This window comes from Barbus barbus (genome assembly GCF_936440315.1).
Source record: "Barbus barbus genome assembly, chromosome: 43".
NCBI classification, from domain to species: domain Eukaryota; kingdom Metazoa; phylum Chordata; class Actinopteri; order Cypriniformes; family Cyprinidae; genus Barbus; species Barbus barbus.
Genome location: NC_136721.1, coordinates 2,452,961 through 2,473,460, shown reverse-complemented (window position 1 = coordinate 2,473,460; position 20,500 = coordinate 2,452,961). Strand labels below are relative to the sequence as shown.

Here is a 20,500-nt window from a genome sequence, read left to right as displayed (position 1 = left end):
ACTTTCGTTGTTCCCAGTTTTTTTTTTTTTTTTTTGGGAAAATCTAACAATGCACAAAGTTTTCTGTGAGGGGCAGGTGGTAGGGCGATATACGGTTTGTACAGTATAAAAACAATTACGCCTATGGAGAGTCCCCATAAATCATAAGAACCAACATTTGGACGTAAAAAGATTTAGATTAACCGACTAAAATTTAACAAATTTCCCGTAGGAAAAAAGTAATTTATTCTGTAAACATGGGTCGAAGCCTATACAATACAACAGCTCTCTCCTACTCAAAGCTTTCCCACAGTGGCCACAAGAAAACCCTCTTTGTCCCAAGCCATACAAACTGTTAAATAGGAAGACTTATAGGTTGAATTGGGCATAAAAAAGGACAATTCATGAATGTCAAATACTAGTGTTTAACTTCAAGTGTGTGTATTTCTGCATATTTCATCCATCATGTCAGTGTTCATCCTCTCTTTCTCTCTCTCTCACACACACACACACACGGGGTGGTGGTCTGTGGGTATCGCGCACGCATGCGCAGTGGCATCGCCTCTGCAGCGCACAGCGACGAGCGACGCTTCCCAGGCAACGCGAGCGTGCGTTTTCATCGCACCACAACACATCGACATCGTGACTGCACCGCGTATTAACGCCATGTAACGCCGAATAGCCCATCGAAAACAACGAGAGCAGCGAGAGGACGGAGACAACTACAGTTATTCGTAAGTAAATGGCAATTACGCGCAGGATTTCCTTGCGCTCAGTGTTTTCACATAATTGTTACGTGATAATGCCGACATGACTTGAAGGACAGACGCGAATATTTAACGCTGCTGGCTCTGTAGGCATTCAAATAAGCGAATAGATGAATAATTCATCCACTTCATATTAATGACTGCCACCGTTCCGTTCATTTTCCCGTGTGGCCCAAAGATGCACCTGTTATCATATCACATGCCAGCACAGGGGTTTGGATGCATGACGTCATGAGACACGGCGTTATGGATCAGTGACGTAATCAACAGCCACAGACTGAGTTCTCATGTGTGACCCCGGACCCCAAAACCAGTCATAAGAGTCCTTTTAAAAAAAAATAAAAAAAAGCTTAATAAATAATCTTTCCATTGATGTATGGTTTGTTAGGATAGGACAATATTTTGCTGAGATGCAACTATTTGAAAATCTGGAATCTGAGGGTGCAAAAAAATAAAAATATTGAGAAAATCTCCTTTAAAGTTGTTCAAATGAAGTTCTTAGCCATGCATATTACAAATCAAAAATTAAGTTTTGATATATTTACAGTAGGAAATTTACAAAATATCTTCATGGAACATGATCTTTACTTAATATCCTAATGATTTTTGTCATAAAAGAAAAATGGATAATTTTGACTAATTTTGACTCATGACTTTGATAATTTTGTATTTTTGGCTATTGCTTCAAATATTTCCCTGCGACTTATAACTGGTTTTGTGATCCAGGGTCACATTTGTTCTTTATTTTGTCTAAGATGCTTCTGCTGAAATAAAATGTAAAATAGCCACAAAATGATAATTGTCGTTGGAAGAGTATGGAGTTATGAAATAAATAAAGACAGTACAGTTCAGATCATTTGGTCTTGGGAGAGTTTGATGAGAATTGCTTGAGTTCACAGAGTAATCTTTGACTTTTGAGTATTTTGGCAAATCTGAGCATAGATTGAGACATTATTGGGTGGGTTTCAGACATGAAAATATGCAGAATTGACTGATGGTACAGCAGTCACGTCATGTACACTCATGACCGATTCTTCTTGATTACTCATAATTAAATTATACACCCAACATTTGAGATTTTATAATCAACAGCCACAGAAACTCCATGGTCTGCTGTCAAGAGCTACACCTTGGTGTCAATTTAATTAGTACTATTATCATTAAATGTTAGTATCTGAAAGACATAGGTGGCTAGTTCACCGAATGAATAATCTATGCTCTGTATTGTTATTTTGTCATTATTGAGTATTTAAACACCAGCTTGCAGTTCAGAGTAATTCTGGTTATTATAAACTCCAGCTTTCTGCTTAGAAGCAACAATTGGCAAGAAAGAAAGTAAACATTTGGTAATGAGGTACGATCTTATTTCCAGAGTATCCCACTTCAGATCTTGAAACCCGGGCGCCCCGTTCGTTCCCACAGATCTAAAGCAGCCGCAAGCACGGGAATGCAGGGCTCGATGCACATTCCAGGCTGTAGCGCTGGGAACAGATTACGTAAATGTGTTTTTGGTGAAGGAGTCTAGCATGTCTTGCCACCAGCATAGTTGAGGCGTTGCTATGGTTTCCTCTCATGAATCAGTTCCTGCCTCTGACTGTAGAGACAGAAAGTGAGAGATAATTCATCTGTGCAGAGAAATTATTAAGGCCCGATTTGTGCCAAGAAGCAAATGCTGTTTTATTTTCACATACAATAAGTCAGATATAATATGTGCAACATTTGTATCTTTCTTTACAAAAATACTGTATTCTATATTCATGTTTGTATTTTATTCACCCATTAACTCGTAGTTTATTATATGTATTATATTCTATCATTTATTCTATTTTTCTTGTTGTTTCTGTATGTTGTTGCACTGTTGGACGAGGAAGACAAAAGAGAACCTCATTCTTGTAAATGGAAGTATTATGACATACTATTATCCTGGAAGCAGAAAACATTATCCTGAAGTTTGTTATATATCTGGTATCTCTCAGGCTTGACATTCTCTTATATGTTGATAAAATGGCCCAACTGTGTGGTTAAATCTTCAAAGGGGTAATTAAATGTGTAACAAATCATGTAAAAATGTATCGTCAATGTAACATTTTTATCAAACTTTGATAATTGCCTTAATCTGTTAAACAACTGAGAATTTAAGATAAGTAAAAAATCATCAATTAATGCAAGTGAAGAACAAATTTATACTCATGTGCGTTACGTATTACGTACGTTACGGTCTCTGGCTGACAGCATGTTGAAGTTGCTCAGGCTGTCATTTTCTCCTTCTCGGAAAGCGATGAAGTAGTCAAAAGTAGTGTGAGTTTTCTAGGAAATGCATGTTCTCTCTAGACCTATGCTTCTCGTAAATACTTCTGTGTATTGTGCACATTATTTTTTGACAGGCATTGATGTTGTAATATACATTTTTTACCAGGAGAGTGTGTGTGTGTGTGTGTGTGTGTGTGCGTGTGCGTGTGTGAGTTTGTGTGTGTGTGTGTGTTTGTGTGTGTGTGTGTGTGTGTGTGTGTTTGTGTGTGTGTGTGTGTGTGTGTGTGTGTGTGTGTGTGTGTGTGTGTGTGTGTGTGTGTGTGTGCGTGTGCGTGTTTGTGTGTGTGTGCGTGTGTGTGTTTGTGTGTGTGTGTGTGTGTGTGTGTGTGTTTGTGTGTGTGTGTGTGTGTGTGTGTGTGTGTGTGTGTGTGTGTGTGTGTGTGTGTGTGTGTGTGTGTGTAGGAGTATTAAGCAATAAAATGAATCTGGATAGAGTAGATCACATAATTAGGACTTGGAAAAAATTGATGAGAATTATTTGAGTACTTCGACACACTTTGAAATCTCTGACATTTGATTACAGGTTTTGGCACGATGGTAAATTGTTGAGCTCTCACCTGAAACTCGTGAGCTTTGAAACTGGCAGCTGAGCATCGTACTGAATGGCAGGTGATGCTTACACTCATTATCGGGGAAGTCGTGGCCTAATGGCTAGAGAGTCGGACTCGTAATCGAAAGGTTGCGGGTTCGAGTCTCGGGCCGGCAGGGATTGTAGGTGGGGGGAGTGAATGTCCAGCGCTCTCTCCACCCTCAATACCACGACTGAGGTGCCCTTGAGCAAGGCACCGAACCCCCAACTGCTCCCCGGGCGCTGCAGCATGGCTGCCCACTGCTCCGGGTGTGTGTTCACGGTGTGTGTGTGTGTGTGTGTGTGTGTGTGTGTGCATTTGTTCACTACTCACTGCTGTGTGTGTGCACTTGGATGGGTTAAACGCAGAGCACCAATTTCGAGTATGGGTCACCATACTTGACAATACGTCACGACTTTCACTTTCGACTTTTATGACAAATTTCTAGACTGATAATTGTTTGGTGCGACATGGGGATTGTGTTCTAATACCAAAAGCAAATTCCTCTTTACAAATTACTCTTTAGCATGTAGCGGGATATTTGCATGTCATAATACTTCAGTTTACAAAAATGAGCTTTCATTTATTTTTCAGTCTGTATTAATTGTAAAGTAAAGAGGGGAAGCACTGTTAGCATACAAGTGCTAGCAAACATGCATATCATCAGGCTAGCTACTAGGCTACTCACGCAGCGAAAATAGCACGCGTTTGTTTCGTTTGAATGAGCTAACTGCGTCATGTGCACCGCAGACTGAGTTCCCCGTGCATCTGTATATTTCTCCATGCTGAATTATCAGCATTATAACAGCTGTTCGCAGCCTCAGGGAGCACTGCAGCCTAGATTTGAAAGATACAATTCTTTATATTGAAAATGGCAAAACAGAAATAAGATGAGTCTGAAAATGGATATGTTTAGAGTAGCATTACAGAGAGATTGTCTGAGACGAACAGACTTGCTCACATGAGAGTGACTCTAGAAGCTCTAGTACTCAGAGGAGCATGAGAGAGGGTCTCGCTTGGTCGTCATGGAAACGGTTGTAGGCTTCAAGGCAAATAGCCTGAGTAAACGCATCAAACACACAACGACTACATAAATATATTGCTAACATATAGTGAATTATCCAAATCGACCAAATAGAAGCAATCAAAATCAACAAAAGAGCAATGACATGCAAGTGCTATGACAAGTCTCAGTTAACTTAACACAGTTCACGTAGTAAGGTTTTTTTAAATTATATAATAAATAAAAAGAAAACAGATATACAAAAAGAATAGAGCAAGCTAGTGTTAGAGGCCTTTTTTGTTAATTGTATAATAAATAAAAAGAAAACAAATAGATAGAATACAAAAAGAATAGAGAAGCTAATGTTAGTTAGTAAATGAATAGAGTGCAAGTCTAATTATAAAAGGGGCAAGTTTTTTATTTTAAAGAATAGAATTAGAATAGAGAGTGCTAGAGTTAGAGGGTCAAATAAATAAATAAATGTATATTTAAAATATATATATATGTGTGTGTGTGTGTGTGTGTGTGTATTATTCTATTGTATATACGTGTATATATATATATATATACATACAATAGAATAAAAATACAATTATTTTATAGCAGGCTACATTTTAAAATACAATGCTTTTATTTAATTATTTATTTATTTGAAGTTTCATCATTTTCAGACCTAAAATAAACAAAGTGAAACACTGAACCCGTGTAGTGAAGGTAGGCTTTGATACATTAATTATGAAATGTAATAATCAATTATAATGACTAATAATTACCCAATGTTTTAGACCCAATGCAGTCTCACAACAGGCATGGAGTGCGTGAGACTGAGCAAATAAGCACTCGCTTTAAATGAAATGAAGTTTACAGAGATTGACTTTCTGTGTCATTTTTAATTGCATTCATCCAAGTGAGCATTTTCATTTCTTTCCCAATTATAATCAGCTCTATTATGCATTTTATGGAATATTTGGTAAACATGCGTGAAAAGGCATTATTGTTGCACACCTCTACTCATGTTGAGAATTTATAATGTTTTATAGGCCTGCATTAATTTAATTTTGTGATCCTGCTTGATTTAATGAGACTTGTCTGCCTTAAATCATATGCTAACCTGTAATAAACCAAAATTGTCTGTTTTTTTTTTTTTGCATTAATTCAGGCAAAATCTTCAGATTTTTTTAGCAGTGTTATTTTTCGGTTTATATTTACAGTAATGCCATTTTGAATCTTCTTTCTGCTGCACATTCAAATCATGGTTTTATGCTTTCATTTCAATCCAAGTCCAAAATGAATTTTTTTTGAGCCAGTTAATGTAAAGGCTGCCTGGTTTATGTTTGTCGCTACTCACCTATAGTGCACATTTTCTCTCCATTACAAATAATCCTTCAAGCATATTTTGTAAAATAATAATGAATTGTGCCAAAAATAATTATACATTTCATGAATAAATATTAAGCATATGTTAACAGACCTAACACCACTCCGCTGATGAAAGAGGTATTTGTTTGTTCAGTTATAAATCATAGAGTAACACAAGAGCTAGTATAGTGCTAAAAGACATCAGTGTTCATGCACACCCTGTTTTCACTTGGGAAACGCTGATTCTGTCTGTGCAACCGATTCATATTTTAGGGTTTCTTGTGACATTGTGGTAATTATTAAGGTGAAAATGTTGGCAACACTCTATGCCAAATAAAAATATTTAATGTGGAGGTTGAAATGAAAAAATAAAATTGCATTGCAGTTTCGCTTGTTGGCACAAAATATGTTTAAAAAATTTCACAGTACTTTGCAAAGCTGTAAATGGTGAAAGTTTAAAAATGAGAGGTTTTAAAGGCCGGATTTGCTGATTTTGAAAACAGCATTGTTTAAAATGTTTGTGTTTGCAGCATGACGTTACCTCAGAAAATGTGTGTGTAAAACAGGCTTCTGTGCTCTCTCAGGTCGGTGTGTGTAGTTGAGCTCAGCCATGCCTCTTGTAAAGAGGACCATCGAGCCCAAGCACCTGTGCCGGGGCGCCCTGCCCGATGGGGTGACCAACGAGCTGGAATGTGTCACAAACAGCACATTGGCGGCTATCATCAAACAGCTGGGAGGACTCAGTAGGTTCAGTTTTTCTCTCTAGCATTGCTGATGCACAGTCATCTTTCACCCTGGTTTAATCCAGCCCTGGCTTGCTCTTTTCATTCATTACCCTGGGTTTGATATGAGCCCATTAGGCTTCTGCAGCATCGGCTCTGAGCGCAGTCAGCTGTGTTTTAGCTTTGAACATCATGATTTTCTAGTACAGTATTTTTCTACATGGCTTTTTCAGGAGTGAAATGCAAGTTGCTTGTGATGTTCCTTGTTTGTAAGTCTCTTGGGATATAAGTGTTGGCTAATTAAATATAATTAAATAAATTTAAATAAAGGCAATTCATTATAAGTCAGATAATTAGGGCTGTCGATTTAACGTGTTAATTTAATTAGTGACAAATGTTTTGCTGGGGAACAACAGGGGACAATTGTTAACATTAACAATTGTCAATTGTCAAGACAGTTTAATTAAGCTACTACACCTTAATTTAAAAAAATAAATAAATAAATGAATACAGAAATCTGAGTTTAAATTTAGCACAATAATAAGCAATAAGCAACATTATTATGTCACCATAACTCATCAAAATAATGTTTGCAACTTAAAAGTTTTTATTTTTGATATATATTTTTTAAATAGCCCACACCAACATACTGATAATTTTGATAATAATATTGAAGTCTGTTCAATCAAAATTTTTGTTGATATGTGAGGAATCGTATATTAAGATGAAAAGTTTCAAAAGAATGTGAAATGAAACGTTTGTTGTAGATTTTATTTAATTTTGTTTGCACTTTGTAAAAATAAAAAGGTGATTGCTAGCATCTCTGCATTTTATTTATATATATATATATACAGCAGATGAATTACAAGTTTTGAGTTTTTTACTCTTTTTGAAATATTTTTCGATAGAATGTGCACTAAAAAATTATTTTTCAAATTTGTAAATAAAACAAAGACTGGAGTACATTTTACAGGCAAACACTATCAGTTTTTCTACTTCAGAATTTGATGTGTTGCTTGCTGTTTCTTTGTAATTATTTTTTTAATTTCTGATTTTCTACAACATTTTTTTCAGTGTACATTAAAACAAGAACCAGCCTTTTTCATGGGGTCTCTAATTAAAAATGATTTTGTAGATGAAAGCTACAGTTGGGCAAAAAAGTATTTAGTCAGCCACCGATTGTGCAAGTTCTTCCACTTAAAAAGATGAGAGGCCTGTAATTTTCATCATAGGTACACTTCAACTATGAGAGACAGAATGGGGGGAAAGAATCCAGGAAATCACATTGTAGGATTGTTAAAGAACTTATTTGCAAATTATGGTGGAAAATAAGTATTTGGTCAATAACAAAAGTTCATCTCAATACTTTGTTATATACCCTTTGTTGGCAATGACAGAGGTCAAACGTTTTCTGTAAGTCTTCACAAGGTTTTCACACACGGTTGCTGGTATTTTGGCCCATTCCTCCATGCAGATCTCCTCTAGAGCAGTGATGTTTTGGGGCTGTCGCTGGGCAACACGGACTTTCAACTCCCTCCAAAGATTTTCTATGGGGTTGAGATCTGGAGACTGGCTAGGCCACTCCAGGACCTTGAAATGCTTCTTACGAAGCCACTCCTTCGTTGCCCGGGTGGTGTGTTTGGGATCATTGTCATGCTGAAAGACCCAGCCACGTTTCATCTTCAATGCCCTTGCTGATGGAAGGAGGTTTTCACTTAAAATCTCACGATACATGGCCCCATTCATTCTTTCCTTTACACGGATGAGTCGTCCTGGTCCCTTTGCAGAAAAACAGCCCCAAAGCATGATGTTTCCACCCCCATGCTTCACAGTAGGTATGTGTTCTTTGGATGCAACTCAGCATTCTTTCTCCTCCAAACACGACGAGTTGAGTTTTTACCAAAAAGTTATATTTTGGTTTCATCTGACATTCTCCCAATCCTCTTCTGGATCATCCAAATGCTCTCTAGCAAACTTCAGACGGGCCGGACATGTACTGGCTTAAGCAGGGGGACACGTCTGGCACTGCAGGATTTGAGTCTCTGGCGGCGTAGTGAGTTACTGATGGTAGCCTTTGTTACTTTGGTCCCAGCTCTCTGCAGGTCATTCACTAGGTCCCCCCGTGTGGTTCTGGGATTTTTGCTCACCGTTCTTGTGATCATTTTGACCCCACGGGGTGAGATCTTGCGTGGAGCCCCAGATCGAGGGAGATTATCAGTGGTCTTGTATGTCTTCCATTTTCTAATAATTGCTCCCACAGTTGATTTCTTCACACCAAGCTGCTTGCCTATTGCAGATTCAGTCTTCCCAGCCTGGTGCAGGTCTACAATTTTGTTTCTGGTGTCGTTCGACAGCTCTTTGGTCTTGGCCATAGTGGAGTTTGGAGTGTGACTGTTTGAGGTTGTGGACAGGTGTCTTTTATACTGATAACGAGTTCAAACAGGTGCCATTAATACAGGTAACGAGTGGAGGACAGAGGAGCCTCTTAAAGAAGTTACAGGTCTGTGAGAGCCAGAAATCTCTCATAGTTGAAGTGTACTTATGATGAAAATTACAGGCCTCTCTCATCTTTTTAAGTGGGAGAACTTGCACAATTGGTGGCTGACACACAACTGTATTTGAATTTGTGTGTTTATTGATTCAGGTCGACATGCGGAAGACATCTTCGGGGAGCTGTTTAATGAGGCCAACATCTTCTACGTGCGCATGAACAGTTTGCAAGAGCGCGTCGACCTGCTGGCGGTGAAGGTCACACAACTGGACTCCACAGTGGAGGAGGGTGCGTAAGCTTTCCTGTAGCTCAGATAGTAGAGCATGGCGCTAGCAACGCCAAGGTCATTGGTTCGATTCCCAGGGAAAGCAAGAGCTGATAAAATGTAAAAACTGTAACTTGAATGCAATGTAAGTCGCTTTGGATAAAAGCGTCTGCTAAATGCATAAATGTAAGAATGAATGTGCATTAGCAAATGCTGACCTGATCTTTTGTGACACAGCCTGGAAATACACCAGGATACAACCAAAGGGCTGTTGTGAGGATGGGCGCAGGTACTCAGTACAATGCAGAAGTATAGGGCCCTATGAAATCCATTGTATTTTTTCCCAAATTCTATTAAATTTGTTCCCCAATTTTGTTTCTTTTTTTAAATTTTAATATTTCTGGACTGTTTTTAATGGTTAAATTAATTTTAGTGATCAAAAAGCATGTCTAATTAATTGAAATCATGAAACTTACACACTTGAACAACAATACAATGCAACAAAAAGTACCATTTTCAGGACCCTATAAAATAAGATTTACTGTTTTTCAAATTATGTTTTATACTTACAAAATTTGGTTTTCCATTAAAATTTTTCTGGATTCCATTTATTGGTTTAATTAAAATGTAATAATCAATTAAAATGCATGTGTAATTAATTGGATTCATAAAAATAAACGTATTCATTCACTCATTTAATATGATATGACGATAGTTTTTCTCATATGAAATGGAAAATGCTCATGTAGTGATTCAGAGCAGTCTGAATAATAACTAGAGCTGAGCAGATGAGCACAGATGAGGCAGCTGCAGTAATTAGCAGCAGAGACGCAGTGCTGCGTATCCCACTGCTGTCTAGACACTAGCTGAGTTATTTAAGAGCGCTGTGGAATAGTTTGGTTGACAAGGGAACATAATTAATAGAGCGGTGCCTCGAAGTCCTTATGGGAAGTTCCTATTTACGTAAATGCTGTATGATGTAATGCGCGTCCGTAATGTGCTTCATTGTCTGACTCACTTTATTAACCGTGCATAAAATAAATGCAAACTTATTGTGCAGGTATCATTTACAATTGCAGCGTAATTATCAGAACCATGAGTCTCTAAATTATATGCACAGAAAGAGAAAGTTCCCCACAGGTAACAACTCTGAAAAGAATTATACTTTGGACCAACTTAAGGAAATTCTTTAATTTGTAACAGCCAAATATATTAGTATTTCTCAACAACAAAAAACAAGAAAACTTACATTTCAGTTTAATATTAATCAAAAACATTATTTTCACAAAGACAAAAAGCATAAACGTAAAAAGTAAATAAATAAAAAGATCATTTATTTGCTTTTAGATAAACCGAACAAAACAGGTTTAAACCAGAAACCTTGCTTCTGAGATATAGGGCCAGATTCACTCAACAGGGCAAATTATCATGAAAACGTGATGCAGATGGGAGTGTAAACTTCTGTGGGTGATTTACCAACAATATGCAAATTAAAGTACCAACAGAGCCATCGTATTTCCATAATCATAATAATAATAAGAGCAGTGGAAATTAGCATAGGGTTGCAAACAAGCAGAGCCCATGATATCAGGTGTGTATAATCTATTAACAACACTGGTGCAAAATGGGTTAAAGGGATAGTTCACCCAATAATGAAAATTGTGTCATCATTTACTCACCCTCAAGTAGTTTCAAACCTGTATGAATGTGTTTGTTCTGCTGAACACAGAGGAAGATATTCTGAAGAATGTGGGAAACAGAGCAGTTCTGGGGCACCATTGACTTCCCTAGTATTTTTTTTTCCTACTATGGAAGTCAATGGTGCCCCAAAACAGCCTGGTTACAAACTTTCTTCAGAATATCTTCCTCTGTGTTCAGCAGAACAAACACATTCATACAGGTTTGGAGCTAATTGAGGGTGAGTAAATGATGACACAATTTTCATTTTTGGGTGAACTATCTCTTTAATACATGCTTTTTGGAGCATTAACGAATGGCACAAATACCAGTAAATTTGAGTAAATCACCTTGCATGATTCATTTAAATCCTCTCCTTACATAAATGTTGTGTCTGGAAGGGAAACTCCTAAAAAAAACTGCAAAAAACTGTTCACACTGTTTCACTGCACATCTTTAGTAAATCCTGACAGCATTTTTTAACACCAAAAGAGGGTTTGTGCCAAATCTGGCACATAATATAATTTCTAGCAAGTTTTTGTTTGACGGTGTTTTCCGGCTCTGTCTGCTTGCTCTACAGTGTCCTTACAGGACATCAACATGCGGAAAGCGTTCAAGAGCTCCACTATTCAGGACCAGCAGGTGGTGTCCAGAAACTCCATCCCGAACCCTGTCATGGAGATGTACCATCGCTGCGACAAACCACCTCCTCTCAACATCCTCACACCATACAGGTCAGTGTATACTTCTGCAGTAAAATTCACAAAAACAAATCTGACCTGTTCATCACCCATTTCTGTCATGTATGACTGACATGTGTGCATCACATTAAGTTTAATTGTGTTAAAACTGTGAAATCCAAAGATATGACAATTTTATATGCAATACATCTTAAAATGTAGGACTTAAGCTTAGTTTGAAGAAATTAGGTTTAGCCGACAGTGCTTGCCGTTGCATCATTATTTTTCTTTTGGGACTTAAAATTGCCATTTTATCTGCAGCATTTTGGTGTACAGAAAACATTTAGGTTTCACTTGTAACCATTAGCATATGGCCTTGGCTAATCCAAGTAATAAGCTTAATTTTCTTTATGCAAAATAGTAATAATAATAAGATTTTTTTTTAATTACAAAAATAAGAATTAGTTTAATTTTGGGGGTGAATTGTAAGCAATATGAAATATTAATATTAAGCAAAACGACTCCATTTCTAAGCATGGCGTTGTGTTGCAGGGATGACAAAAAAGACGGGCTCAAATTCTATACCGATCCATCCTACTTTTTTAACCTTTGGAAGGAAAAGATGCTGCAAGCCACAGAAAACAAGAGGAAGGAGAAACGACGGCAGAAGGTGTGTGTGTGTGTGTGTGTGTGTGTGTGTGTGTGTGTATGGCCAGAAACATGCATTATGTAAGTACATAAATGCAGTCCCAACTGCTTATCCAATATATTGCAAGAGGATTAAAAAAAAACAGCTGAAAACAGGAAACAAGGATGACAAGGTACAAAACAAAACTTCCAACTAAAAGTGCAAACAACAAAAGACACTAAAATACATTACAGTATCTTTCTCAAGTGATGACAATTTAAAAGTAGGCATGTATTTGACAAAACAATTTTCGCAAGCAACATACTGTATATATTACGGAAGCCCATTTCCGTCACTAAATTACAAAAAAAAATGTATCTCATAATTCTGACTTTTTTTTTAAGTTTTCCTCAGAATTGGACTTTATAACTCACTTTACATATATTTTTTTTTTCTCATAATTGTGAATTTAAATCTCACAGTTCTGATTTTTATTCTTGCAACTGCAAGTTTATATCTCAGATATAATATATTTATATCAGAATTGAGAGATGTAAACTAACAATTGCGATTTAAAACAAATCTGAATTGTGAGATAAAAAGTCGCAATTACTTTTTTATCCCGTGGCAGAAACAGGCTTTTATAATACATCAGTTATATTATACTAGATATTTTGCCAGTGACCAATCAGTTTTGGATTTATTATATTTCTCACGGATTTAACAGAATATTCCCTAGTGAAGGCACTGGGAACATGTTCTGGTAAACTGGTAAAATAGCTGTTATAATGTAATCAAATAGTTGCATTTGGAAAGTTGAGATAATGTTCAATTCTATACAAACATGATTGATTTTTGATGATCTGTTGTGAGATTTGCACTAAGAGTTTTGAAAATGTACAAGTTGCTTGTGAAATCTGGCCCAAAACGAATCATCTGTAATCATCAGGTCTGTGTTCATTTACAGACTTTTCCTATTCTGTGTGGTTGAATATTATTACTCGAGCTTATTGAAACAATTCCTTTTTTCTGCCTTAGCAAGAGCAAAAACACACGGAGGATCCCACTCGCAAGGTAAAGAAAGTCCGTAAAGCTCATAACCGGCGTCAGGAGTGGAACATGATGGCGTACGATAAGGAATTTCGCCCGGACACTCGCCTGACCCCGTCTCCTTACCATGGCATGTCTTCTGAGGGATCTCTGTCTCCAGATAGGTGAGTCATGTGATCTCTTGACTCTATGGTCAACTCACTTAAAGGGATAGTTCACCTTTGACAGCTCTTATAAACTGCATTGGTTGTCACAACGCTTCATTAATGTATAATATTGTTTCAGATTACAGTTGCTTTTTTACAGAAGACTCACAAACCCACTGCAGTTCTTACATTAAGCCCAGTTTGGGAAACCCCCGGTGTAATGTATTGCTAATGCATTTTATGGTGTTGATATAAAAAAATTGAATATATATACCCTGAATTTGACGTTAAACCCAACAATATACAGGTAGATGAAAGGTTAGTCATAGTAATTTATTTTTTAAAAAGCACTACAACAGTATTTCAAATGACCCGTGCTGCATTAGTCGCCTCTCAGTCATTATTTGCTCGGTTTCATGCATTTTGCAAAACACAAAATGTATTTTGATTGGACTATTTATTCATTACTTCAAGTTTGATCTCATCCTTGTCTGCTTGAGAAAGATTGAAGATGCATATTAATTTGTTAAGTATTGGAAAACACTGTTTTAAATAACTTGCCTTAAAACCTATTAGGCGATGATTTCAGCCATGCAGAAAAAAAGAATCATAAACTAGTTTTTGTTGTTTTGTGAACATGAACTTTTGTCTATTTTTATTGTACTTGCCAGGTTTCAGTAAAGCAGATAAGCAGTATTATTGACATGTTCATTACTCATTTTAATGCATGACTACAAAAACGTATATGAATGCATAAAGTGGATGAAAATGACCCATACTGTATGGTTTTCTTCAAAAGAAAAAAGTACCTTGATGTTCAGTTCAAGTAAATAATTTAAGAATTTGATTGCACGCAAATGTTTAAACAATGATCAGAAATGAACTTCAGTATAGCACATTATAACTATATTGTGCATGCTGTGTGTCTGTATGTTGTTCTGTGCTTTAACCCAGATCTGGCATGTCAGATGAACACTCGTACCCAGCGAGTCCCAGCCACCCGCAGGAAGCAGGTGGAGCAGGAGCTGATGGGAAAGACGCAGGCCCCACACAGACTCAGTCCCTGGACCGAGCGTACCGGCCCCCGGCCTCTTCCACCGCCGCTGCAGCCAGACAGCACTCTCTAGGACGCGTTCAGGCCCCACCGCCAGACTCGTCCCTCAACGGACCCCGGCCAACATCTGCCAAAGAATACAGGCATGTCACTTCTCTCTCTACAGTTGAAGTATATATACACTTACATACAGTAGGAGTAGCTTTACCCAAAAATTAAGATTTTCTAAAAAAGGCACAAAGACATCCCCAAAATCTACAATTATATTTCTTGATTCTTCTTCTTTTGTTTATGGTGATTTGCATTCATAGTGCATATTGCCACCTACTGGGTGGTTGTGCAATTATGTTTATTCTCATCTTTTAATCTATAATCAGTTGTTATTACAGTGAACAAGAAATATATTGTTTCTTTAATGCTTAATATATAAATTAAAAAAGAAAGACTGATTAAACTACAAAAAAAACAGTCTGCACTTGCAAAGATAGTATGGCTGTATACGTTTATTTTTTTATGTTTAGCCATTTTACTTCAACATTTGTGAGGTGAGATGTATCACAAATGTATTTTTATTACAGAAAGACATTATATATAAAAACCTTTTGAATGCTGATGTGTGAGATTACATTGCTTTATATTATAATTGTGCTTTATAATTAAAATATATATGTATAACTATATGATATAATATTGTGCTACTTATATACCTCAGTTACCTCTAAAGTTTAGGTTTTCTTTTATTTATCTATATATTATCCAGGTATGTTGGTAAATTATCATTTTGTTCTTAATGAAAGAAATAACTGCATAAAGATTGCATGTTTATTTTTGGGTGAACTGGGATGTGACGAATACATTTTTATTGCAAAATAGTTCCTTAAACATTTCTCCTTTGTAATCACTTCTCAGCGGCCATCAAATCCTGGAGCATTTCATCCCGCCTGCACCTCCTCCACCTCCTCCCCTCATCCCTTCCTCTCAGACTGCCTTTGACAGCACGTCTGGACCTCAGTCTCTGGCTCCGGGGACAGTGGTCTCGCTCTCACGGCCCTACAGCCCATCTCCTCCTCCAGCTCCTCCCTCAGCCTACACCGCTTCCCCTTCACATGCTGTGATGGGCGGCCCGCCTGTGGCCCCGCCCCCTCCCCCACCAGGACCCCCCACCCATGCCCCGTCCCCGTCCCGAGTAAAACACCCGTCTGGAGAGTCTACTCTTCCCAGGAAGGGCCAGGTATCTCTCATCCCCATGAGCGACGCCCGGAGCGACCTGCTGGCCGCCATCCGCAGAGGTAAGTGTGCAGAGAAAACAATTCAGTCTTCAGCATAATGTGTTGAATGAAGCATGTTGTCTTCCATGTGCTTTTTTAAAATTAATTAGACTATTAAAGATTTAAAAATGGCCTTAAAATAGGCCCTTTACACATGTACGCAAAAAAAAGAAAAAAACTGTATACATATATATGTGTGTGTGTGTGTGTGTGTGTGTTTTGCTGCTTTATATTTTTGTTGAAACTGATACTAAATTCTAAAATTTAGGATAAGTACTTTTTTAATGAATAAATTTAAAAAAGAAATGAATGCTTTTAATTAGCAAGGATGCATTAAATTGATCAATTAAAGTGACATTAAAGATGTTTTTAATGATTTTTTAACTATTTTAAAGATTCATCAATGAATCCTGCAAAAAATGTCACAGTTTCCACAGAAAAATTATTCTGATATGCTGATTTATTATCAATGTTGGAAAGAGTTGTGCTGCTTAATATTTTTGGGGAATTTTTTTCAGGAATCTTTGATGAATAAAAGTTTATTTTATTTAAAATAAGTTAAGTTTATTTAAAATAGAAATCTTTTCTAACAATATAAGTCTTGACCTATCACTTTTTATCAATTTAACATATCCTTGCTGAACAGTATTCATTTCTTTGAAAAAAAGGAAGAAAAAATGACTGACCCCTAACTTTTGAATGATAGTGTATATATATATATATATATATATATATATATATATATATATATATATATATATATATATTTTATATATATAACACACAATATATATATATATATATATATATATATAAATAAATGCTGTTCTTTTTAACGTTTTATTCATCAAAGAATCCTGTAAAAAGTATCACAGGTCCCAAAAAATATTAAAGGATTAGTTCAGAATAAAATCAGACTAAAAATGTCCTGATAATTAATTAGATAATTCATCCAAGATGTTCATGTCTTTCTTTCTTCATTCACAAAAAATGTTTTTGAGGAAAACATTCCAGGATTTTTCTCCATATAGTGGGCTTCAATGGGAGCCAATGGGTTGAAAGTCCAAAATGCAGTTTCAATGCAGCTTCAAAGATCTCTAAACGATCCCAGCTGAGGAATAAGGGTCTTATCTAGCGAAATGATCGGCCATTTAAAAATATATATATACTTTTTAACCACAAATGCTCGTCTTGCACTAGCTCGACTTCACACATTACGTAATCATGTTGGAAAGGTCACGCGTGACTCTATTATATGAAGAAAAATCCTGAAATATTAAAATAGAATACTTATTTTAAATTTCAGTATTTTTGATCAAATAAATGCAGCCTTGATGAGCAGAAAAGTCTTCTTTAAAAAACATAAAAAATCTTACTGCTCTCAAACTTTATTCCTCCTCCAGGTATCCAGCTTCGTAAGGTGCAAGAGCAGAGAGAGCAGGAGGCCAAGAAAGAGCCAGTGGGTAACGACGTGGCCACCATCTTGTCCCGACGCATCGCCGTGGAATACAGTGAATCAGATGAAGACTCTGAGCCGGAGGAGAACGAGTGGTCCGACTGAGGCTCCGGGGGAAAGATCTGCGACCATAATGCTGCTATTTTCCATTCCTGCACATAGTACACACTCCTCAGACGGTCAGACGGACATCGGACGGGGCTACAGAGGAGATCATGACAGACAGAGAAGGAAGGAAACAGAATTTATGCAATGCAAGGTGAAAGGACACAGGGAAAGAGAGTTTGGTGAGGTAAGATCAGGAACTTTTAGAATACAGTTTGTCTCATTATAATGTAAATTCAACATGCTAGCATTTCTTTTAGAGTTGCCAAGAAAACACTTATTGAAAAAAACTCGTTCTGTGATTTTGATTATATATTTTGGTAGCTGTCCAGAGAATATAGAGAAATACTTATCCATTTTTTGTGGTACACGAAAATTATGATCGGCAGTGGTATTAGCACTTATATTAATTTTATGTTACAAATCATTGCCACAGTATTGTTACACAAATTTGTTGTGGTATCTCTGGCTTGAGATGCCCTAAATATACAGTATGGACAATCAAATCATCGCTACAGTATCAAAGTACATTTCTCCTTCAATATCACAACTCTTCATTATCCAAAATGTGTCACTTTGTTCAATTGTGGACAGTGTTGTGATGAATATTTATACCCCAAATTAGCAGTGAGTAAATTTTTAGATGCTTTCGTTGTTTGCTATTTTTTATTTCTCAAGGAACAGATGTGGCCAATAATTTAATTATTACTGCTTGCTGTTTACTAATCGTGTGTGTTGTTTGTGTGTTGTGTGTGTTGTGTGTGTGTGCCTAAATGTGTCAAATGAGGTGATGGAGTGCAAGACAGTGTCATCTGCTATTTTAGACTTATTATAATTTGTAACAATTCTATGTAATTTACAAGTACTGTATCATTAATGTGTTTTACAATTTATTGTTGTATAGATTTTTGTAACGCTGCTCAATATGTCAACAATATGTTTAAGCTATCATGTTGTAGGAATATAGCCTAATGTGCATGTATGAATAATAAATAACATTTTAATAATCTACTTAAATTTTGTATTTATTGAAACTGATTTTTTTTTTTCCCCACCGCACTGCTTGATGCATTTAATCAGAATTTGCTAAATGTATTCTTGTTGGACACTAGGTGGTGCTATAATCAGTACATTTGCATTTTAGTTCAGTATCAAAATTCTATTGTTCCTCTGAATCCTTGAGCCCTACAATATATATATATATATATATATATATATGTATATATATGTTGGAATTCGCAATATTCCAACTTAAAGGGGTCATCGGAGGCCCATTTTTCACAAGTTGATATGATTCTTTAGGCTCTTAATGAAAAAACAAACTTTGGTTAAAATTTCTCAATGGTAGTGTAAAAAACACCTTCTTTACCCTGTCAAAATCAGCTTTGTTTTCAGCACGCTGATCTAATCCATGTTGCTTTAAATGCTAATGAGCTCTGCTGACCCCGCCCCTTTCTTCCGTGGAGTGACGAGCAGACCATAGATATGTGTAGATTCCCTATTCGACCGCTCCAGATACGTTGATGCATCAGCCATCTCGCATTCACCATAATGATCAATGAATATTCAAAGATATACACGCGTATAACTTGCTGTTGTAGATGCACACAGTCAGTGCGCTCAAAGATTTGCAGACCGTTCCAAAATGGCGGATGGCTTACGTATCGTGGCCTATAGAAACAGTCCATAATGAGGCATCTAGGTAGATATATCTATGGAGCATACTAAACTTCAGCCATGAAACTGGCTAACTAGCACATTATTAGGAAAGGCCATTTTCAAAGATTCATAAAAACCCTTATACTCACTTCTTCTGTAGATAAAGCTGGCTCACGAATGATTCGGGCGAACATAGATGCATTTATGTAGATCGAGGATCGGCGCATTCAGAGCCGATCCTCCCTATACGCAGAATACGCAAGCTGCGTAGGGCCCCCAAAACACTAGGGGGCCCCCTTGCTCTCAAAGATGTTTTAATTTTAGTTTCGTTTTTGAGTTTGACCAGCGGTTATGAAAACATGAATGATTTCCTCTACATTAAAATCAGTCAAATCATGAAACGTGAATGTTGTAGCTCTCAGCTCACTCAAGGTAAGATGGTCTTGTCAATCAACTATCGTGGGAGCAGTCTGTACAGAACTACGTAATTCTGACAGGAATCTCAGAACAGCCTGATTTGAGAAAGAGGATTTTAAAATAGGGATTTTTTTCAAAACCACTGGGTGGATTTGTATCATTATAGGATGGATGTGTACACACTCTTCCAATACACATTAATGTTCAAACTACTTGTAAAGTGAATTTTGCATCTGATGACCCCTTTAACAAAACTTGATACATGTAAACAACAGGATATTCTGAGATCAAACACCAAGTTATGTCAAATTTTAACCACAGGGGCCGCTACAACTGAAAACCTTTGCAACTCTGCAGCTGTATCAGCAATTAAGTTAAAAAATGTATATATATTTGTCTTCTTTGGGTCAAATGCTAACATTTTCTTTGACTACTGACAAACATGGCCTGACATTATAAAATATATATATATTGCTGACATTATAAAATATATATATATAATTTTAAAAAGCATGCATATACCTAACAATGTGATATGCAACTGGTTTACATACACATTTGAACTGGTTTCATATGGCATTCAAAGCAGGTGCGCTAACAAGGGCGCTAAAAACTGCACCCGCTAATATTAGCTGTTAGTGCATGTTTTGAGGTCAGGGAAGTGAGGTTTAGCTCTTACTAGCTAATCCCCATTACACATACTCCCATCCGGGTCACGGCACCAATTATATCTGGTCCTGCTTGCACCAAGTGGTATTTAAAGCAGTGTCAACTGACTTGGGAGACAGGCACAATAACAAAGACACTAAAGACCACAACCTGTATTGTCAAAGTCATTTTTCAGGTAATCCCTAAAGATTTTGAATTAAAGAATGGAGGACTTTGAGCACCAGAG

General features: G+C 36.8%; 1 protein-coding gene across 1 annotated transcript; it reads left to right on the top strand.

Annotated features, from left to right (window-relative positions):
* Positions 1 to 6,597: 6,597 nt before the first annotated feature.
* On the top strand, positions 6,598 to 17,529 carry LOC306862313 (actin-binding protein WASF3; the record flags this gene model as incomplete). The annotated part of the gene is made up of 8 exons (XM_079405062.1): positions 6,598 to 6,730; positions 9,354 to 9,488; positions 11,723 to 11,876; positions 12,375 to 12,492; positions 13,489 to 13,664; positions 14,601 to 14,843; positions 15,610 to 15,989; positions 17,372 to 17,529. 8 exons carry the CDS (start codon positions 6,598 to 6,600, stop codon positions 17,527 to 17,529), a joined length of 1,497 nt encoding a protein of 498 aa, XP_079261188.1.
* Positions 17,530 to 20,500: the final 2,971 nt, after the last annotated feature.